General features: G+C 39.3%; 1 protein-coding gene across 3 annotated transcripts in view; it reads left to right on the forward strand.

Moving 5' to 3' along the window:
- EHF (ETS homologous factor) overlaps positions 1 to 21372 on the forward strand; it is a 402661-nt gene that overhangs the window by 231310 nt on the left and 149979 nt on the right. For all 3 annotated transcript variants that reach the window (XM_044082637.1, XM_044082638.1, XM_044082639.1), the window contains one exon: positions 3356 to 3443. In XM_044082637.1, the coding sequence (XP_043938572.1) occupies positions 3359 to 3443 (85 nt within the window). In that variant the 5' untranslated portion in view covers positions 3356 to 3358. The remainder of the gene's footprint in view (positions 1 to 3355; positions 3444 to 21372) is intronic.

Consider the following 21372-nt stretch of genomic DNA (forward strand, 5'->3'; position numbering starts at 1 on the left):
TCTAAGTGGCAATTCTCAGATCTGCTCGGAGTTAGTGCAGAATGGCACAAAATACACTGAACCGACCCATATCGCCAATATACTGGCAGACAGGTTCAGTGCAAATTTCACCCCTCTCTCACCCCCAAAAGAGCCCATAACCATACTAGAAGAATGTAGTGCCCCTGAAATCACAGACACTCAGGTTAGCCCTCTCCAAAGCCAAAAACACAGCATCAATGGGACCGGACGGTGTCCCAAGCTGCATCCTACATGAGCTCAAAGATGAACTAACCCCTCACTTGAACACACTGTTCAAACTCAGCCTCTCCACAGGCTACGTGCCCATAGAGTGGAGCCCAGCAACAATTATTCCGCTCCACAAAGGTGGAGCCACAACAGACCCCGGGAACTATCGCCCTATAAGCCTGACTAGCTTGGTCTGCAAGGCTATGGAGCACATCATCATGAATCTCATAAACAGAGACATTGGGAACCTCCAAACACTGGACCCTACCTAGTTTGCCTTTGTTAAGGGCAGATCATGCCTCCTAAACCTGGTGGACTTCTTTGAGACAGTTACCAAGGCTATAGATGAGGGAAAGGTGGTCCACACAGCCTACCTATTCCTCGCAAAGGCCTTCAACACCATTCTCCATTCAGGTATTATAGACAAGCTCACCAGCCTGAACATAAACCCCTATGTCATGAGATGGGTTGCCAACTGGCTCATGGACAGAACCCACATGGTAAGAGTTGCGGGAGCTAGGTCTGACTCTAAACCGGTTACAAGTGATGTTCTCCAGGGCTCAGTCCTAGGACCCCTCCTGTTCGGCATATACTTCTCAGAGTTACAGGCAAGCAGAGAAGGACTATGGCTGACCAAGTTCACAGACGACTGCAAACTAGGGACTATAACTGACTCTCCAGCAGACACAGACATCCTCCAAAAGGGTCTCACTGAGACAGATATCTGGTGTCAAAACCATGTCCTCAAGCTAAATGCCAAAAAGTGTATAGCCATCCCCTTTGGAAAAAACAAAGTACCCACAAACTATCACATAGGTGGTAGCCCCCTAAATACGGAAGATGTAATAAAGGATTTGGGGACCCAAGTAGATAGTAACCTCTCCTTTGATAATCACATTGCCAAAGTAGTTAGAAAATCCTTCTATGTGGCCCACCTAATCACAAAAGTGTTTGCATCCAGATCAAAAGAGGTCATTGTGCCCCTATACGCATCACTCATCAGACCCATCATAGAGTACAACGCCCCATTTGGGATGTAGCTTACAAGACACCTGCAACAGCTGGAAAGACCACAGAAGTACCTCACCAAGAGGATCACTGGCCTCAAACAGATGCCCTATGCAGCTCAATTGAAGAAACTCCAGCTGTACTCGGTTGCATACCGCCTACTCAGAGGTGATCTCTGCCTGACATACAAGGCCATGTCCAACCCAGAATTGATGGACAGGCTCCACCTAAAGAAAACCATATCCTCTCGATCCACACGCTCTAGGGATCTAAACATCATCACAACAATAAATAGGATGTGCTGGAGGGATAGATTCGTGTCCCAGAGACTTCTCATGCTCTGGAACAGGATTCCAATCTACATTAGGCAGAGTTCCTCGCTAACCCTCTTCAAGAGAAACCTTGACGAGTGGATGTTTACCCCGGGGATCACTTCAATGGCTCTGCTGGACAGAGGCACAGGGAACTAATCTAAGGGGGTGGCGAAAGCCAGCACATTCTGGCTAGGCTTATAAATGCCATCGGGCAGATAGCCTAGTACCTACCTATGAACCTAATTCCCAAATATTTATAAATTCCCTCTTGCTCAAATTCTTTTATATCACATTCCTGTCCCAGGCTATTGTTTTATTGGTGCTACAGCTTTTCTGCTTTAAACTTTGCTTTTGCACATTTATCAAGACCAAATGACATTCTTATATCATCTAAAAAAGTTTTGACCATTTCCAGTTGTGCTTTCAATTCCTTATCTGATGAACTGTACAACTTTAAATTATCCACAAAAGGAAGATGAGAAGTCATTTTGTTGTTTTCTTGGAGCCAAACTGTAGCCATGAACTAATCTTTAAGTAGACATCTTAATGGGTTAAGGGCAAGAAAAAAGAGCAGCTCTGACAAAGAATCACCCTAGAATATATCACCCTTTGAATTGTTATCCCTGGAGTAATAATTTGTCCCTTGTCATGGCTTAACTGCAAAGTGGTTTACCACTGTTAGATGGTCACTGTAATGTAGTCAATCAGTGTAGGGTGCATCTTATACATTTTTAAACACTCTTTTATCCATGAATGTGGGATACTATCAACTGCTTTTTTGTAGCCTATCCATGCCATACTTACATTCTTCCCTTTTTTACAGTTCTCCACTATGTCTTTATTTAACAATTGATATTTTGTTCTATATGACTTTCTTTTGTTACCCTTTTGTTCAATTTTCATAATAGAGTTTTCAATAGTCATTTGACTATAAACTCTGTCGCCATCAATTCCAGTGTATAGATTGTTAGGATAGCTTGCAGGTTTGCTGTTAAGTAGGAATATTGTTTTTCCTGTTGTTAGCCAGGTTGGTGTCTGTTCAGGGTGCACATATAAATAGTCCTTACTCATGGCTAAATCTTCATGTAGAGATGTTAATACTTCTAGCCAGAAGTTAGGTACTGCATCTGGGCCTGAGGTTTTTCCAGTTAGGAGTTTTCCGTAACTTTGATTCAATTTCTCTTGTTGTTACTTCATCCTATTTCATTTCCTGTACACTTGAACTTCTTATTCTTTCTTTTACTTCTCCTATCCATTCAGCATCTTTGTTGTGTTCCACTGGATCTTCATAGATATTTCTCCACGATGTCCAAAATGTATCTATTTCTTCTTTTTTGGTGGTGTTTCAATTAGTTTAATCTAATCAGCTAAAACTTTTATGGTGCTTTCCATCAGATAGTCTGAGAACAATCTAGCAGATCTACACAAGAAGGATTTAGTGCTCTTAGATTCTTGTAACAGAGGAAATCAAGGCTCAGCTTAGACGAACAAATAATATTCCTGCTGGGGAGCCCGCGTTGCTTCCTATGTAGCGGTAATTGGTAATGGAAACTAGAGTCGTTAGGGTACTGTGTTGTTGTCTACATTACTTTAATGGCAATCACAGTAAGTAGCACTGATAGAACCTTTTGAAATTATCTCAGCTTGCATGTATGTTATACGGTCATGCTTTAGTGTTTGGGTTTGATGTCGTATGTCAGGTATCTAGACCCCATTGTAAAACAATGTCCTACCATGGAAACCAGACAACAAACCAAGCAAGGATAACTCTAAGTGATTTTTTTTTTCTTGTCTTCTGTTTACAGAAAATGATTTTGGAAGGAAACGGCGTAATGAACAACAACTGGTACAATAATGTATCACTCTGGTCAGGTGGATATTCAACATGTGACAGTAAGTCTTCCCCACTCTTTTCTCCCCTTTTTTTGTCTAAAACACTTTGAAGATGAGATGCAGTCTGCAGACAAGACGTTTTTTTTGCAAATCATATTCTAATTGTTGTTATACTGTTGAACCAGAATAAGAAAAAAAAAACACTGATAAAAAAGGGCTGCTACCTTTTAGCATATCATTGCAGGAAGCTTGCGCACTAGAACCATAGGGTGAAGAGGGTGAATGTCCCCCCACTTTAAATGAAATCATGGCCTGTGCTGTCGGCTCCCAGCTAAGTTGTATTATTAGCAAAAAAATAAACAGAAATGAGCTGCTCTCTGCTCAGAAGTTTGTGTGTGTGTGTGTGTGTGTGTGTGTGTGTGTGTGTGTGTGTGTGTGTGTGTGTGTGTGTGTGTGTGTGTGTGTGTGTGTCTCCATAACTCAGCAGTTATACAGAAAGCATTTCTCTCAACTATATCTGATTTTTGCAGAACGTTCCTGATTTTTTTCTCATATTTTGTCACATTCCTTGTAAAATTTTTGATTTTGTGATTCATCACTGAGGATTTTAGACAAGTAAATAATAGGCATTAGAGTTCCATACTTATTGTTGTAAATCTATATGCTGATGAAAAACCTGTTGTTCTATTATTTATTTAAGTGAATTAGAATAATATTCAAAATTTGTTTCTGATTTTGTCCCATCATTATTTTTGTTATGCACAGAATTATTGATCAAAGTTGAGAGGTATGCAGGGAACAGTATCTCTCAGCTGTACCTGATTTTGCACAATGTCTCTGAACTTTTGCCCCACATTTTTTTGCTATCCCTAATTTTCTTGTAAATCACTGATGATTGCAAACAATACTAAACAAGAGAGTTTCATACACATTTTTCAGAAATTACAGACCCAATTCCAAAAGACTTGGCAGACTTGCACTGAAAGCAACTCTTTTGGAATCTGGACCTACATGCTTATGCAAGACCTGTTGTACTATTAACTTGTTAAGTGAATTACCCCAGATTTTCTTCCTCATTATTTTGGCTGTGTCCAGAATTCTTGAGCAAAGAATGTGAGGGCTGCGCAAGGAACCATATCACTCAGCTGTCGCTGATTTTGTCAAACACCTCTGATTTTGCCTTATATTTTTTGCACTGTGCCTGATTTTCAGAGAAATCACTGAGAAATGCAGACAAATCAATAATGTTAGACAGAGTTTTATATGTCTTATTGTTCAGAAAATGTATCTTGCTACAAAACATGTTGTTCTATTAACTTTTTAAAGAACTGGGTAATATTAAAAAATTGTCTTTGATTTTGTCCTCCCATTATTTCTGGTAATTTACAGAATTCTTGAGCAAAGAAGTTGGGATATTCAAAAGGACACCCCTCCCTATGCTGATTGTGTTAAAAGTAATTAAAAAAGGCCTATATATTTAGTTGTGAGTAGTGTCTATTGTTATCACTGCTTACAGATTTCTCTGGATTCCAGTCACAATTACAAAATACATATCTGCAAAGGGAAAACTGTTCCTATAGATCCACAACTCTACAATTCCCAGCAGTCTGTAGTCTAATGACTACCTAACTAGAGATTGCCAGGAAAGCACTATGATCTGTTGCCAAGGGCAACAATCACTGGCAATTTTGTCGGTAGTCTCTAGTCATAGTAATATGTGACTAGAGACTGATGACTCAACATTGTAATATATTTCTAAAGGCAACCAATCACAGGCACTGAGTCTGCCTAGTGGCATGACATGGGTTGGCTATTCATGTGTTATTACTGTGACGAGGAGAAAAAATGCTGGCTACTACCCAAGTTTATAGATTCACACAGTATGCAAAGTAGAGTAGCTCTTATCAAAAATCAGCCCTTATAGGACACCTGCCTCCAGGAGGGAAAAAATAACTCAAGACAGAGGTGAATGCAAGGGCATCTATTTTAATTCTCAGTAACTGCCTTAAAGCAAGCAAGGATATAACTGTTTTTTATGTGGCATATTCCAGAAATGGGGCAAGAACTGAGTACTAAATGTGTCCTTCCAGCATGTCTTATTTGTTTTTTTGATGGAGATTCATGTCTTTAGTTCAACTGTTTGTGGAACAAGTTCTTTTATGAAGCTGTAGGAGATCAAGGAGGGTTGAGCTGTTAATAAAGAATGTCAGACATAAAACATTGCACAGGAGACTATGAGAGACCAAGTATAGGGACACAGTTTCAAGCTTGTCTTGGTAACTAGGGGTCTTTAATCTGGTGATCCTTTTTAGTTAGGAACCTCTTGGTTCTTTATAGCTGTGTGATGTGTTTTGTTAGAGGCATACAAAAAGGGGCATTACATTCTATAATTGGCCATATCAGTATAGAGGAAAGATAACTTATTTTGACTTGGACGAGATATGCTTAATTATTAACAGGGCTAGACAGAATTATTTTCTGGCTTCTGTTGCTGTATGATAGTCAAAAGACAGGGAGTTGTCTACAAGGGTGTTGAGATCTCTGATAATCATATGATTCTGGAGTGGCTACCATTTATAATGTCCACTGTTGCCACATTTTGTTTACTGATGGTACCAATGGTACATCCTTCTCTGACCCCAAGGACATTGCTAATATTCTTGCAGACAAATTCTGTTCCAACTTCACTCCATCCACCCTCTCTTTTCTTCCCCCCATTCCTCCTCACACTCCCCTTCCTGAAATCAGTTTGGACAAAGTCCTTTTGGTACTTTCTAAAATTAAAAGCAATGCTTCCATGTGTCTTGATATCCCTGGATGCCTGCTCAGAAGTGTAAAGCCCCACTTAGTAAAATCCCTCCATCAACTCTACAATCTGAATCTTTCTGTTGCTTATTTCCTCAAGAAGTGAAGAATGGCAGTTGTGGTGTCTTTGCATAAAGGCGATCCCGCTACTAATGCTAGGAATTGCAGGTCTATTAGTCACACTAGTATTATTTGCAAGGCTTTGGAATATATCATTACTGAACAAATAAACAATGACGTAGGTCACCTTGTATCCCTGGATACATATCAGACTTTGTAAAAGGCAAATCATGGCTGATAAACCTGGTTGAGCTCTCTAAAAGGATTACTTAGAGCACAGAAGAGGGGCACATAGTCCACATAGCTTATCTAGATCTTGCCAAAACCTTTTCACTATCCCTATGCTGGGATAACTGACAAATTCTCCCAAGTCAACATTAACACATACATAGTTCACTTGATTGATAATTGGCTGCCTGGCAGAACCCATACCGGTAAGATCAGGGATTTTTGCTCTAAACCAAAAAATGTCCCTAATGGTGTCCCACAAGGCTCTGTTCTATGTCCCTCCTTTTGGTATATATTTTTATGACATAAAAGTCAGTATCAAGGGACTTTGGCTAACCAAGTTTGCTGATGATTGCAAACTGGTGATGGTTATCAAATCCCATTCTGATACTCAGATTCTCCAGCAAGGGCTGGACCAAACTAATGCTTGAAGTATTAATTATGAGCATACTCTTAATACCAAGAAATGTATCATAGATCCTTTGATAAATCTACCATCAATACTGATTTACCATGTAGACAGAATTCCACTTAAATCTTCAGGGACTTGGGTGCTCATGTTGATAAAAGAGTCCCTGTTGATCACCATGTCTCTGGGGTGGTTAGAAAATCCTTCTGTCTTGAACAACATATCCTTGTATATGAATTACCGCAGATGCATTCGTTCAAATGCGTCTTGGTGGAACTTGAAAAGGCAAAATGACGAAGCGGCATATAAGCAGATTCTTTCCCTGGGAAAGAAATCACTTGGCCGCGTCCGTTAATTTGCCATTTTTGTCACTGTAGTGCGATCTTGGAGTTGGTGTATTTAAGTATGGGGGTGGGGGAGCACAGCCCCTCACTTTATGTTATGTTTTAAGTGTTTTTTTTTTGTTTGTTTTTTTTTTCTGGAACAGCGATTTTTTTCTCCTTGGAAAATAATCGCTGTTCTAAGCATTCGAGTTTGTAAGCTTTCATTTACATGGGGTCGATAAATCATCTTCGCTTTTCTAAGCATTCGATGATTTAATATAGACCCTTCCAGAGATCTACTATCATACCAGCAAGACCAGATGGTGTGACAGATACCTAACCTAACATATTCCCCATTTCAGGAAGAGGCTGGCCTCACCTAACAAGCAGATTACTTCCTTAGTAACCTTTAAAACCGGTCTGGGTGGCTGGATGAGTGATCACAAAATTTCACCAGGAATATGTAAAGAAAGTCTACTTACAGAGGGCACTGCTGGTTTCCCACCAGTGCTGGGTGATGTAGCTGAGCTTCTTGATGGCATTTTTTTTTCCTCTAAGCTTATTATTAATGGATGACTCTATGAACCTATAAACCAAATGTGGCAATGATACACTTCTGTGCATTTAACTTAAATCTGTTTCCTAATACATCATTATTTATATCAGTTAGCCCTAGCTGGTATCAGCTACTGAATGAATGACAGCACCCAGCTTACAGTCACTGGCAAATTCAGTTAGCAATAAGTTTCGGTTAGTGGTTTGGAGGTCCAACAAGCAGATACAGTACTGCGCCCTGATGAATGCCTCTAACCACTGCTTTCTGGGGTGAGGTTTACATTTAGGCATTTGAACTTATCTGGAATATGATCATGGGGAATGCCATCGAAGGTCCTGTTAGATCCAGGTAGACTGTACAGACTGCATGGCTACTATATACAGATTCAGTGACTTTCTTGAAGCAGTTTACTAAATTAAGTAGACATTATCTCCTTTTGACAAAACCATTTTCTTATGGGTTTAGAGCATTACTATTTTTATATTATACATGAATATATGCATGACTTTGCAAGCTGCACTTATTAGGCTAATAAATCTCTAATTCCTGGTATGTGAGGTGGAGTCCCTTTATGGAGCGTAACTATAGCCACTTTCTATAACTCAGTAACATACACTGTGACAATTCTTAAGCTTAACAGTTTTAGGAGGGGTTCAGACAGGGCGTCTGACACTGATGTTTAACCAGCTAGATATGTTAGTGAGGCACACAGAGGTGCTATTTTAAGCTTTGGAGAGTGCAGTTAAGACATGTTCCATAATAATCTTTGGGTGAGGAAGACTCAATAATTTGTGGGACTTCAATAACCCTTTCTGGCACAGCTTTAGCTCAGACAACTGGCATTCTGGGCATCCCCTCATCTGGTGCTGTCCCTTCAGAGTTGCACAGATAAGGACAAAAAAAAGTACTTTGAGCACAGAGCTATTGTGTTTCTACATGAAACCTCTATCTGTTTGAAACACCTTTCAGAAGCTGTAGCAATGGGATAAATTATCTTCATGTTACAGTTCCTGGCAAAGAGACACACACGCACACACACACACACACGCACACACACACACACACACACACACACACACACACACACACACACACACACACACACACACACACACACACACACACACACACAAACGCGCGTGCACGCACTCTGCAAGCAAATCATTTTATTGTGCATGATCTCAATCATGGTTGCTTAAATAAATAAAAATACTGCTGTCATGTCCAGCTGTACAACAGAAGTGACTGCATCACTGACTTGCAGGGACCAATAGGCGCATCTTCTACAGTGCTGAATGAGCCCCCTAATAGCTTCCATCCAGTGCAGCCTCCCCCTATGTCTTACTCAAGCTACGGCTTCAATTTCTGGTATGAGGATGGCACAATTTTATCTGTAAGTATATTAGTAGCACATTAGGGTCATAGTGGGAAATATATTATACTCAGTTCTCATAAAACTGGAGAACAAAGAACAAAACCAGCAGCTCCAAATAACAGCTCAAAGGGAAAAAAACAAGAAATACTGTACAAGTATTTCTTGTTTTTTTCCCTTTGGGAAATTCATTATACCTTCCCGTGCATTATTCTTAATCATCTGACACAATTAAAAAGGATTTATGACTGTCTTTGACTGTGAATGATAATTCTAATTTGTGTTCCATTATAATATCCCTGATGGTAACTGTAGATCATAGCGTTTGTTTTGTACCTTTAAAGCCACTGTAGTTTGTTGGCGTGTGCACTTAAGTAATGAGCACATGCAAGCAGAGTGCCATTTTGTGTAAGAAGCCGAAGTGAAAACATGCATGTGTGTAGTAGTCGGTCAGTTAGCCAGTTTTATGTTCCAGTCATCCATCCTGATGTGTTTGTGTGTAATAAACATTAAATGAACACACTCAAGCCTCAATGTTTTATGTGAATATACAAGATGAGCAACAGCAACTTTCCGATTTTTGCTGAGCTTTTTGACAGAGTTTTTAATGCGGTTAGAGTTTGCTTTATTATAGGGCTTAAATTAGCTTTTTTTTGCTTTTGTTATGTAGCTTATTAATGTTGCATTCCACTAAGATGGTTTATTTTTAAATTCCTCAGTATATTTGGTTTTGATTTTGACAACTTGATTTTTGATGTTCTGTAGACAAGAGAAAAAATCTTTGCCATAAGTGACAGCTGAGGCGACACTGGAGGCTTGAAAGTCTCTATTTGTATTTTGAGAGCTCTCCATATGGTTATAATAGGTTTGCCATTTTAAAGTCTTTGAAATCAGATGTTTTTACTGTAGTGGGTTTAGATACACTAGTGTTTTTACTCTGGTCATGGGTAGTGTATTAGTATATATTGTGTGTGTTTGGCCTAGCTTGTCTGAGTGCATTGGATGAATGTTACTTTGTGAACCATCTTGCATGTTGTGGTGCAGAGGCTTGTTAGGGTTCCATATACTGTTTTCAGGGTGCAGGGTATAATTCATTCTCTGGCATAACCTATGCATTCTATATAGAGATATAATACGGAAAGATGTGTACAGTTTGTAAATTTGTGGTAGCACCCATGTTCGCAGGTACCTCCTTTAATCAGGGATTGGGGGAGGGGGGAGTAATGCATTTATGTTCAAATACATACTTGTGCTTAATGAGAATATCCATTAATACAAAAATGACATTGCACTTCAGTTAGTCGGTACAATACCCTGTGCTGCTCTTCATTTAGTAGTAGTCAGAATAAAGCTATAGTATTACAAGAGTACAGTTTCTAATAATGGGTGTCACATTTATTAGTAATTGATAACATCCAATTTATTTGTTGTGGTAGCCATTTAGTGGATTTGCCAAACGGTAGCTATTGGACTTGTCTTAAACATGTGGCACAAAAACAATGTAGCAAAGTTAATACATATTTTATAACAAAAACTATAAATATGGCAGTTTTCAGTGAAATGGTGTACCCATAGTGATGCTGTTTCTTCTACAATAAAACATAATATCATATCTTTCAGCTGTTATGGTTTAGGCATACTGATATGATTTTGGCCCTCAAATTTATCATTGTTCATCCTACATTAACTGTTTCCTATAAAGTCAGACCGTTTTAGCGGTACGTCTTATTAAATAAATAAACAAAGCATATACAATGAATCCATTCACTAGCTATATAGGATATACACAAAGAACTTCTGTTATAAAAAATAAGAAAATGCTCCTCTCTCAGACCATATGCTATGATTTTAAAGAGCAGTGCTATGATGTTTAATGCTAGGATGTTCAGAGATAGGAGTACTACTCATTCTCACACGTGCAGTTTGTACAAGACTTACAGCATACTTTATATGTGATAGCACAGTACCTTTTGTAATAGTGCATCCCTTACAGTACTAGCAAATGGGCCACGTAATGCTCTCCTTGTGCAGTCTTCCTAAACATTTTAGTTAGCACAAAACTTCTATGTTATTGTTTTGTTTTTTTTAAGATCATAACAGTATCTGTGCTGTTATTCAACTACATGTACGACATGCATAGAAGGGAGGGTGAGTTATATACCACTGTAAATAATGCTGTTTTCTAATAACATATATTACACCTCTTGTCAACATCTGGTTTGCATATTGCAATGCTCCTGTGTGCAGCCATGTTATTGCAATGGTTAAGGTTTTTCCCCTTGCTCCTGTCGAAAATATCTGCTGACGGAAGCACTTTACTATCTTGAAATACTGAAATCTTGAATTTCAGTATCTCGAGACGAAAATGCCAAAAGTGCAGCTGAGCAAAACTGCAGCTGATCGAATTTGAAGTGTCGAATTCACGGTTGTGGTGGCGCTGTCCGTGGGAATTGCTGTGTTTGTAAGGTGCGGTGTTCTGTGGGATATAGTTTGCCTGCTGTTGTGAGGATATATGTGGAGATTCAAGTAAGTGCTGTTTTTTAAGGGTTTTGGGTAGGGATTTGAGTGTATGTGAGTGTGTTGGGAAGTTTTAGTTGTAGGTTAGGGTAGGTAGGTAAGAGTGTGAGTGTGTAAGTGTTTAGAGTAGTGGTGTTTGCATGTATGTGGTGTGTGTCTGTGCAAGGGGAATATAGAGTATGTAGTGGTGGGTTTAGTATCTTTGTCTTTTTAGTGCGGCCTCGGAGTTAGTATATATAAGTAGCGGAGGTGCAGGGGGGGGCTTGCCCCCTACTTATATGTAGGGTAGGTGTGTATTTGCGTTGTGTTTGTGTGTGATTTTTTGGTTTGTTGTAGTGTGGGAAGGAAGGTGTATGTATGTATGTGTGGTGGAGGGTGTATTTAAAAGTCATGATTTTGAATTTTGTGCTTTTGGGGTTTTGATATTGTGAATGTTCGGCTTTATAATTTTGAGATATTGAAGTTTGAGATTTCAGTATTTCGAGATTATAAAGTGAATCCCTGCTGATGTATGCAGGCCATAAGCCCTTCCCTATAACAGCACATTTATGAATTACTCCCACAGTCATACAGGCAGTCTGTACTATGCCATTGTATCTTGCAGTTTGTAGAAATCCTGACAGTATTATATTACTGTACTTATGCTGTAAAGTCATTTTTCACTATTAGGACTTACAGATACACAAACAGTACTACTCTACAGTGCTGCATACCTTTCAGCATCTTTGCTCAATAACTAATGGGGGGAATAACAACCTCAAATTAGGGACAAATTTAAAACATTACTTTAATTCAATAAATTAATAGAAAAACACATTTTGCATTAAGGTGTATTTTTTTGAACAATACGAAGTGGAACTTTAATGCCTTGCATTGCTAACTGATTGAAATCCTCAGTGATCTACAAGGAAGTCAAAGATGTTATGATGACCAGGAAAAAATATGAGACATCAGGGACTTTCTGCAAAATCAGGGACAACTGACAATATGCAGCACTAATTGCATGTCGCATTCACTATCAGCTCTCAATCCCATCCACTCAACACCACACCATACTACAGTATCCACAGTAGTGTCACCATAATAGCATAGTCAGCTTTATCTCTGTCTCCTATATTCTCTTTTCATTCTGCACTCATTGTTTATGGTATCACATGTGAATATGACGTTATGGTAGCAGAGGTGTGATGTATTATTATTTGTGTAGCAGTGAGAGTCAGGACTGAAAGTGATATTCTGTCAGCAGTGTTTTGATGCAAGACTTCTTGTGTGATAATTTCTGACTGCTTAACTTGTGTTAGAGGAGCTGAGAGTCAAATAATATAGAGAGTGTGAGTATCGTTAGGGGTATATTAAGCTAATGGAAATCCACATCTCTTGCTTCCTTCTGTTTGGTCAAGTAAATGTGTTTGTAATTTTACTACTAGGAGAGGTGACTGCCAGCAGTGACTGTCTGCTCAGTGGGCCATTTATTCATTCATTCATTTATTTATTTATTTTAGTTTGCTTACTGGGATAGTACACTGATCACTATAGACCATTTGCAGGCACACCCCAAATGAAGAGATTAAAAAAGAGAGAAAATAAATAGCAAGGGATAGTTACATCATTCATGCAAAACCATCATTGATATGGCTAGTTTGGGTGAGGGAGTGTGCATGTGTGTCCAAGAATAAAAGGTTGAAATAAATTACTATGGTCATTGTTTGTTTCATTTTTCTTCACAGATCAGAGGTGCATACAGAAGGTGGATGTCTTTTTCAGGCACAGCATGAGAAGGCATACTGCATTTGAAAGTACAGTGTGATTATATGATCACTGTTGAATAAAAATTATATGGGTTGTTAAGGAGTGGTGTATGTGTTTAATAGCAGGACATTAAAATTTGTTGCTGTGGTCATTATTGTTTTTCCTTTTCTTTTCAATGACACATTAGGAGTATACAGAATTCAGGTACCATTTATTAAGGATAGGTGATGTATGACATCAAACAGTAGTTACAGGATCACTTCTGAATGATAACCGATATGGTTTGATGGAGGGGCAGTTTTTAATAAAGAGCAACATTGCCATTATACTTACACAAGTTTTTAAAAGTCAGAAACAGTGTATGCTTTCTATCCAAGTATCTTATAAGGAGCCCCCGATTTTTTTTTTATTCTAAACTTCCTTTGCGTGTTTTATTCTATACAGCCAGAAATATCCAGTGTTTCAGAGGGATTTGGTTGTCACTATGCCTGGTTTCTACCTGTAGGTTATTTGAACTCTACACAAAAAAAACTGAGTCAAACTAATATCTATCTTGAATATACATGTACTAAGTTCTCATTGTGTCAGAAGTAAAAATCCTGTATATAGTTTGCTGAACAAAAATATATTTTTCCAGCTGTAACTTTTCATGGTTGCAGTGTCATGCGTTTAAGTAGCTAAAACTGTGAAGTGAAATTCAGAGGTGTGCATTTTGAGGTTAGAATTAGTCTTATGTGTGTTTTATAACTGAATGCCCTGTTGTTATTCCCTGAAAGTCTTAAAGGGGGTAGAGATATTGCATTTCAAAGTAAGGACCCAGTAACTTTAGTTTGTGTGCCTTTGATATCACAGCCTGCCATTTTTCCATTGTACTCAGTTTTCATTGTTGGTGCTCTAGCAACCATTGAGTAGACTAATCACCCAAAGTACTTTGTATTGAGTTTTCAGTACATTAGATATTTAAAAATCCTCCATATTTCACTGAAAAAGTATATTTTCTTCAGTTGCATCATACCATGGTTGTTATACTACATTTTTAAGTTGTGGAGCCATGTGCCTTTATTGCCATAGTCTGACATTTTGCATTATACTCTGTTTTCATTTTGGGTGCTGCACTGAACTTCTACTCAGTATGCTGCATGTTGTGTGCTGCATGCAGTCATTACTGAAAATGCTTCTTTACTGAGTTGTCAATACAATAGAATTAGAAATCCTCTATATTTCTCCACACACACTATATTTCATTTGTAACATACCGTGGCTATCCTGCTGTACTTTCAAGTGGATAAAACTATGGGTCAAATTCAGAGGTGTGCTGCACTGCAGCATTTGGCATTAGAGCTGGAGTCTTATCTATGTTTCGCAGATGAACCCCTGTTCTTTTTTGAAAATTTCATAATGAGATCTTAAAGACATCAGTGATATAGTCTTTCAAAAGACAGGCCCTAGTGGCTTTAGCTTAGATGTTTTCCTGTTACTATCTGACATGCTGCATCATGCTCTTTTTCATAGCAACACCAGTGTCTCACCCACCAAGCCTGTAAGGCAAAACACTAAAAAAACAAATTGTCTTGTCATTGGAGACTCAAAAGTGAGACACATGCATATCCCACTCACCAAGATGGACAAGGAGAAAGTCATGGTCAGCTGCCTGTCTAGTGTCAGAACTCGTCAGATCATGCAGGAACTCAGATCTCTCAGCAACATGTACCATTATGACTCTGTCATAGTTCATGTTGGTGTGAATGGCCTGAGACATACCTCACTGGACTATATGAAGAGAGACATGGTTGAGCTCAATGAGTATGTGTCCCAGTCAGGTATGTCCCTAGCCTTGAACAGCATACTACCCTCACCTAGAATAATGCTGCAGTATAAACAAAAAAATGACTGATTTCAATAATTGCCTTAATTTTTGTTGTCATTCAAAGGGGATCCAGTTCTTCTCAGCATGGGAAGCCTCGCTGCTTTGCCATAGACAGTTTGCACCTGGCACCTGTAGGCTTTTGGCTGCTGGCAAAGCCTTTTTCCTCCCCTATAGTGCCTTTTTCAGGCAAGGTCTTGAAAACATTATCAATGTGAAATTAGTCATCCAGAACAAAATAAGGGTCATGCTGCTAAATGCTAGGAGCTTAAACCAAAAAATACACTCCCTGCAAGCACTTCTATCACTAGAAGATGTAGATATCTGTACAGTCACAGAAACCTGGTTCAAGACTTTAGAGAGTACCCCAGCCTTCCATACATTTAAACCGCAAAATGAACATGTGAAAACCAAAGGAGGCGGTGTTTCTATCTAAATTATAGATAAATTCACCTCATGTCTAGTTAGAATGGACAACTCCAAGTCCAGGTTATGGATTTTAAGACCCCCATTTAAGTCATAGCCAATTATAGATCCCCCTTCATGGGTCACAACACCCACAAAGCCTACTTGACCAAACTGAAGACAATTCAAATTTTACTGAACACTCTAGTTATGGGAGATTTCAATTATCCCACCAACAGCTAGTTAATCTATGTTAGCCCTAACTTGCTAGAGCAAAAGTTCCTTGACTTTGTTAATTCAAATGCCCTGGAAAAAAATTGTTCAAACCCCAACAAGAGAAACAAACTTTCTAAATCTTATCCTCACTAACATGTCAAACAGAAGCACTACCACAACTGTCGGACACTCATTAATTAAGTCTGACCACAAAACAGTCACCTTCGAGCTGGCACTAACACCAGAACTCACAAAGAGCAAAAACAGACTAAAAACTTCACCAAGGCAACTTATATCCTTCCAGGTGAAGGTATAAATGCACTCCAAGCCCTACCCCAAGCTGGAAGTGGTAACTACACTGAAGCTTACTCTAAAGCCCTGTACAATCACTTGTGTAAGTGTATAAATTCAGCTGTACCAGAAAGAATCAAAGCTAGAGCCCCAAGTAAAAATAAGCTGCCATGGTGGACATCCAGCATCAATAAACTTTGCAATAAAAAGTTGCTGTCCAAGAAAACAAAAGCAAGGCCCCGACAATGAAAAAGCGACCTCCTCAGCCTCAACAGGCAAATTAGACAACTTGTCAAATCCTCTAAGGGCTCTTTGTGAAAAACTTAGCAAGTACAGCCAAGGATAACCATAAGGCCTTTTATAGCTATGTACGTAGCCTAAAAGGTAGGAGCCAAGCATGTGCAGAACTAGTGACCAACGGTATCACACACACTGACCCCACAGAGATATCAAACCTGCTAGTGGATAGGTTTGGTGAAAATTTCACTCCCTTATCCCCTCCTAACTTATCATAAACCTTCCCCCATACATTTCCCCACCCTACAAATCTGGAGAGCAGGTCCTCAAAGCCTTGTCGAAGGCAAAAACCACATCCTCTATGGGACCAGACAACATCTCTGTCTTCTAAATGGGTCTATATTAGAACATCGAAGTTTCAGGTCTTCGAATGTTCTAATATCGACACCTAGTAACCAAAAACTGGTAAGACCGAAAATTTAGAACATTGAATTTTTTCCTAGGGAAAAAATTTGCTGTTCCAAAAACACATACACACAACACCAACACACCACACACACAGCAACCCACACATACACCTAAAATCTTACATCTAAACCTACACTAAACTGTACATACGCCACTATCTACCCACTTACCTTAACCCAAACCCTAACCCTAAGATCCGTCATTATGGCACACACACCTCACCCACTCCCTAACCCTAACTCACCTATCCCACCCTAACCCTCACATCCACACAATTGCACACTTACCTGAACCCAACAGTAACTTTCCACCGCAGAGCTGAAAATAGCGAAACGACAATAACGGACAACCGAATTCTTTCCCTAGGAAAGAATTCAGTTATCTAAAAATTCGCTATTTTCAGCTTTCGGTTACTAGGTGTCGATATTAGAACATTCAAAGACCTGACACTTTGATGTTCTAATATAGACCCTTCTAAACAGGATAAAACATGAACTAGCATCACCATTAAGTACTCTTTTCAATCATAGCCTAACCTCAGGCTTTGTTTCTGCGGAATGGAGAACAGTAACAGTTATTCCCCTCCACAAAGGTGGCCTAGCAACAGACAAAGGGAATTACAGACCCATAAGACTGACCATCCATATCTGTAAAGCCATGGAACATATCATTATGGACCTCATAAATAAAGATATAGTTGACCTCCAAACCCTGGATCCTACATAATTCAGCTTCGCCAAGGACAGATTATGCCTGTTAAATCTGGTGGACTTCTTTGCAAATGTAACCAGGATCACTGACAAGGGCAAATCTGTGCACACAGCATACCTCGACTTGGCAAAAGTTTTTGACACAATCCCAGATTACTGACAAACTCAGCGAACTGAATGTAAACCCCTTCATTTTAAGATGGGTTGCCAACTGGCTCACAAACCAGACACACACTATCAAAGTGGGTGACTCCATATCAACCAGCAGACCTGTTACCAGCAAGTTTCCATAGGGGTCAGTGCTGGACCCCCTATTCTTTCGTATATCGTTCTCAGAGGTTCATGTCAAAACTAAGGGTTGTGGCTGACCAAGTTTGCAGACAACTGAAAACTAGGTGCAATCACTGAATCCCCAAATGATGTCAGTATACTCCAGGAGGGTCTTGCACAGACCAACAACTGGTGTATTAGTCACAGTCTCAAACTGAATACAAAAAATGCATCATCATTCGGCACAAACAGTGTCCCTTCACACTATCAAATCAACAATGCCCTAAGTACCCACAAAGTGGTAAGGGACCTGAACTCACAAGTTAACTGCAAGCTTAATTTCAACCACCATGTGTCTACTGTAGTAAGGAAGAGTTTCTACATAGCACACTTGATTAGTAAAGGCATCATCTCTAGAGTAAAAGCGGTTATAACCCTCTACACTTGGCACTAATCCAGCCCATAACTGAGTATAATGCCCTGTTTGGTATATACAGTATGAGGACCTGCAGCAACTGGAGAGACCTCAAAGGTTTCTAACAAAGAAGATCAAGGGGCTCCAGCATGTGCCATACTCAGACTGACTAAAGTCCCTGTCACTATACTCTGTGTCATATAGACTTCTTAGAACATGCCTGCAGAAGCATGGAGGTGCTTAGGAGAAATGGCAGTGGAGTTTTTGACCAGATTGTTTAATGAAATCTTGGAAAGTGAGAGGATGCCTGAGGAGTGGAGAAAAAGTGTTTTGGTATCGATTTTTAAGAATAAGGGTGATGTGCAGACCTGTAGTAACTACAGAGGGATAAAACTGATCAGTCACAGTATGACGTTATGTGAAAGAGTAGTGGAAGCTAGGTTAAGAAGGGAGGTGATGATTAGTGATCAGCAGTATGGTTTCATGCCAGGAAAGAGCACTACAGATGTGATGTTTGCTCTGACAGTGTTGATGGAGAAGTATAGAGAAGGTCAAAAGGAGTTGCTTGTGTCTTTGTGGACTTAAAGAAAGCATATGACAGGGTGCCTAGAGAAGAGTTGTGGTATTGTATGAAGAAGTCAGGAGTGGCAGAGAAGTATGTAAGAGTAGTACAGGATATGTACAAGGGTAGTGAGACAGTGGTGAGGTCTGCAGTGGGAGTGATGGATGTATTTAAGGTCATCAGCTCTGAGCCCTTTCTTATTTGCAGTGGTGTTGGACAGGTTGACAGAAGAGATCAGACAGGAGTATCAGTGGACTATGATGTTTGCAGATGACATTGTGATCTGTAGTGAGAGTAGGGAACAGGTTGAGGAGACCCTGGAGAGGTGGAGATATGCTCTAGAGAGGAGAGGAATGAAGGTCAGCAGGACTAAGACAGAATATATGTGTGTGAATGAGAGAAAGGATACAGGAATGATGAGGATGCAGGGAGTAGAGTTGATGAAGGTGGATGAGTTTAAATACTTGGGATCAACAGTTCAGAGTAATGAGTGTGGAAGAGAGGTGAAGAAGAGAGTACAGGCAGGGCAGAGTGGGTGGAGAAGAGTGTCAGGAGAGATTTGTGACAGATGGGTACCAGTAAGAGTGAAGGGGAAGGTCTACAAGAGGGTACTGAGACCAGCTATGTTACATGGGTTGGAGACAGTGGTATTGACAAAAAGGCAGGAGTCAGAGCTGGAGGTGGCAGAGTTAAATATGTTAAGATTTGCACTGGGTGTGATGATGATGATGGACAAGATTAGGAATCAGTATATCAGAGGGTCAGTTCAGGTTGGTTGGTTTGGAGACAAAGCCAGACAGGCAAGATTGCATTGGTTTGGACATGTGCTGAGGAGGGATGCTGGGTATATTGGGAAAAGGATGTTTAGGATGGAGCTGCCAGGTAAGAGGGAAAGAGGAAGCCCTGAGATAAGATTTATGGATGTGGTAAGAGAGGACATGCAGGTGGTTGGTGTGACAGAGCAAGATGCAGAGGACAGGAAGAAATGGAAACAGATGATCCAGTGTGGTGACCCCTAACAGGAACAGCCAAAAGAAAAAGAAGGGGAGACTTATGCCTGGCATACAGAGCAATCCAAGACCCAAGCCTAATGAACTTGTTGCATATCTATAAATCAAATGGGACTAGGCTACCCATTCCAGGGACCTAAATATGTCCTGTGACTTATATAGGATATGCTGGAGGAACAGATTTGTCTCCCAGCAACTGCCACATCTTTGGAACAGGCTACCAATTCATTTGAAACACAGAACCTCTATGATACTGTTCAAGAGGAACCTGGATGAGTGGATGGGGCACTGTAAATTCTTACCGCGGATAGCATCCACAATCCTAAATGCAATCTTTGGTATTGACTAGCATTTTCATGGTATTACATTGGGATGAAATGGCTAGACTTAGTAATGTCCTATGATCCTATGATCTTGGGTACTACTGGGGTTCTCTAGTCAATATGATGAGTACAGTTATGGCCTAAAATACTTCTTTAATACTTCTTTATTGACTTGTCAATACAAAAAAGCAATATTTCTCTATATTTCACCAATTTTTGTCATTTGTATCATATCATGGTTACAGTGCTGCGCTTTCATCTGCGCTAAAGCTGTGAGGCCAAATTCATACTTGTGATGCACTAGAAGCTTGGAGGTTACAGTTCTAGTCTTAAGAGCATTCTGTAGCTGATCATCCTGTTCTTACAACCTGAAATTTTCATAATAAAATCTCAAAGGGGAACCAAGATAAAATATTTCAGACATGAAACCAAGCAGGAAATGCTTTTTACACCAACTCTACCTTACAATCCTTGAAAGTTAAAATTCAATAAAGGTGTTTGAAAACAAAATCCTTGAACTCAGTCCCCTCCCCCTCAACAATGCACACATCTTCAAAGATAAATTAAAAATGTTTCTGCTTGACTTCGGCTATGTCCTGCTATTCACCAGAGTAAATTATTCCTAAACTACGTTTCCTATCTACACATACATGTCAGTGACTTTCTCTTCTCTCTTATTGTTCTGTCTTCTAGTCTTCTTAAGACAAAATGCATATAATTATATCTGACCTAATGTACTACTTCTTAACTGCACAGAATACTGATTATGTTGCCGCAAAATAACCGTGTTTATTAATATAATTATCTGTTTTATTCATTGCTATTTTGTGATGCTGTTAATATTATTTGAACAGTCTGTATATTGTAAAAATGCTATTCTAAATAGTTCTCATGGAGCTTTGAATGTAATGCTGCTAAATGCTACCTGAATATTTTGTTTGTTGTATGTGTACTACTCTCATTATTTCTCAAGGAGCTTTGCTCCACAATCTTTTGTTGAAAAGAGGCTTATTTGCCCAGTTGGACTTTTTTGGCAAACAAATGGAAATAAATAAATAAAATACATTTATTGCTACATAATGACATTTTGCATTATCCTCAATTTTAATGAGGTTGCAGTGCAATAATGGCCCATAATACCTCTTTGATGAGTAGTATAATATATTACAAATACAAATCCTACATATTTCTCATTAATA

The sequence above is a fragment of the Protopterus annectens genome, chromosome 9.part0 (assembly GCF_019279795.1).
Source record: "Protopterus annectens isolate FY-2018-M chromosome 9.part0, PAN1.0, whole genome shotgun sequence".
Lineage (NCBI taxonomy): Eukaryota > Metazoa > Chordata > Ceratodontiformes > Protopteridae > Protopterus > Protopterus annectens.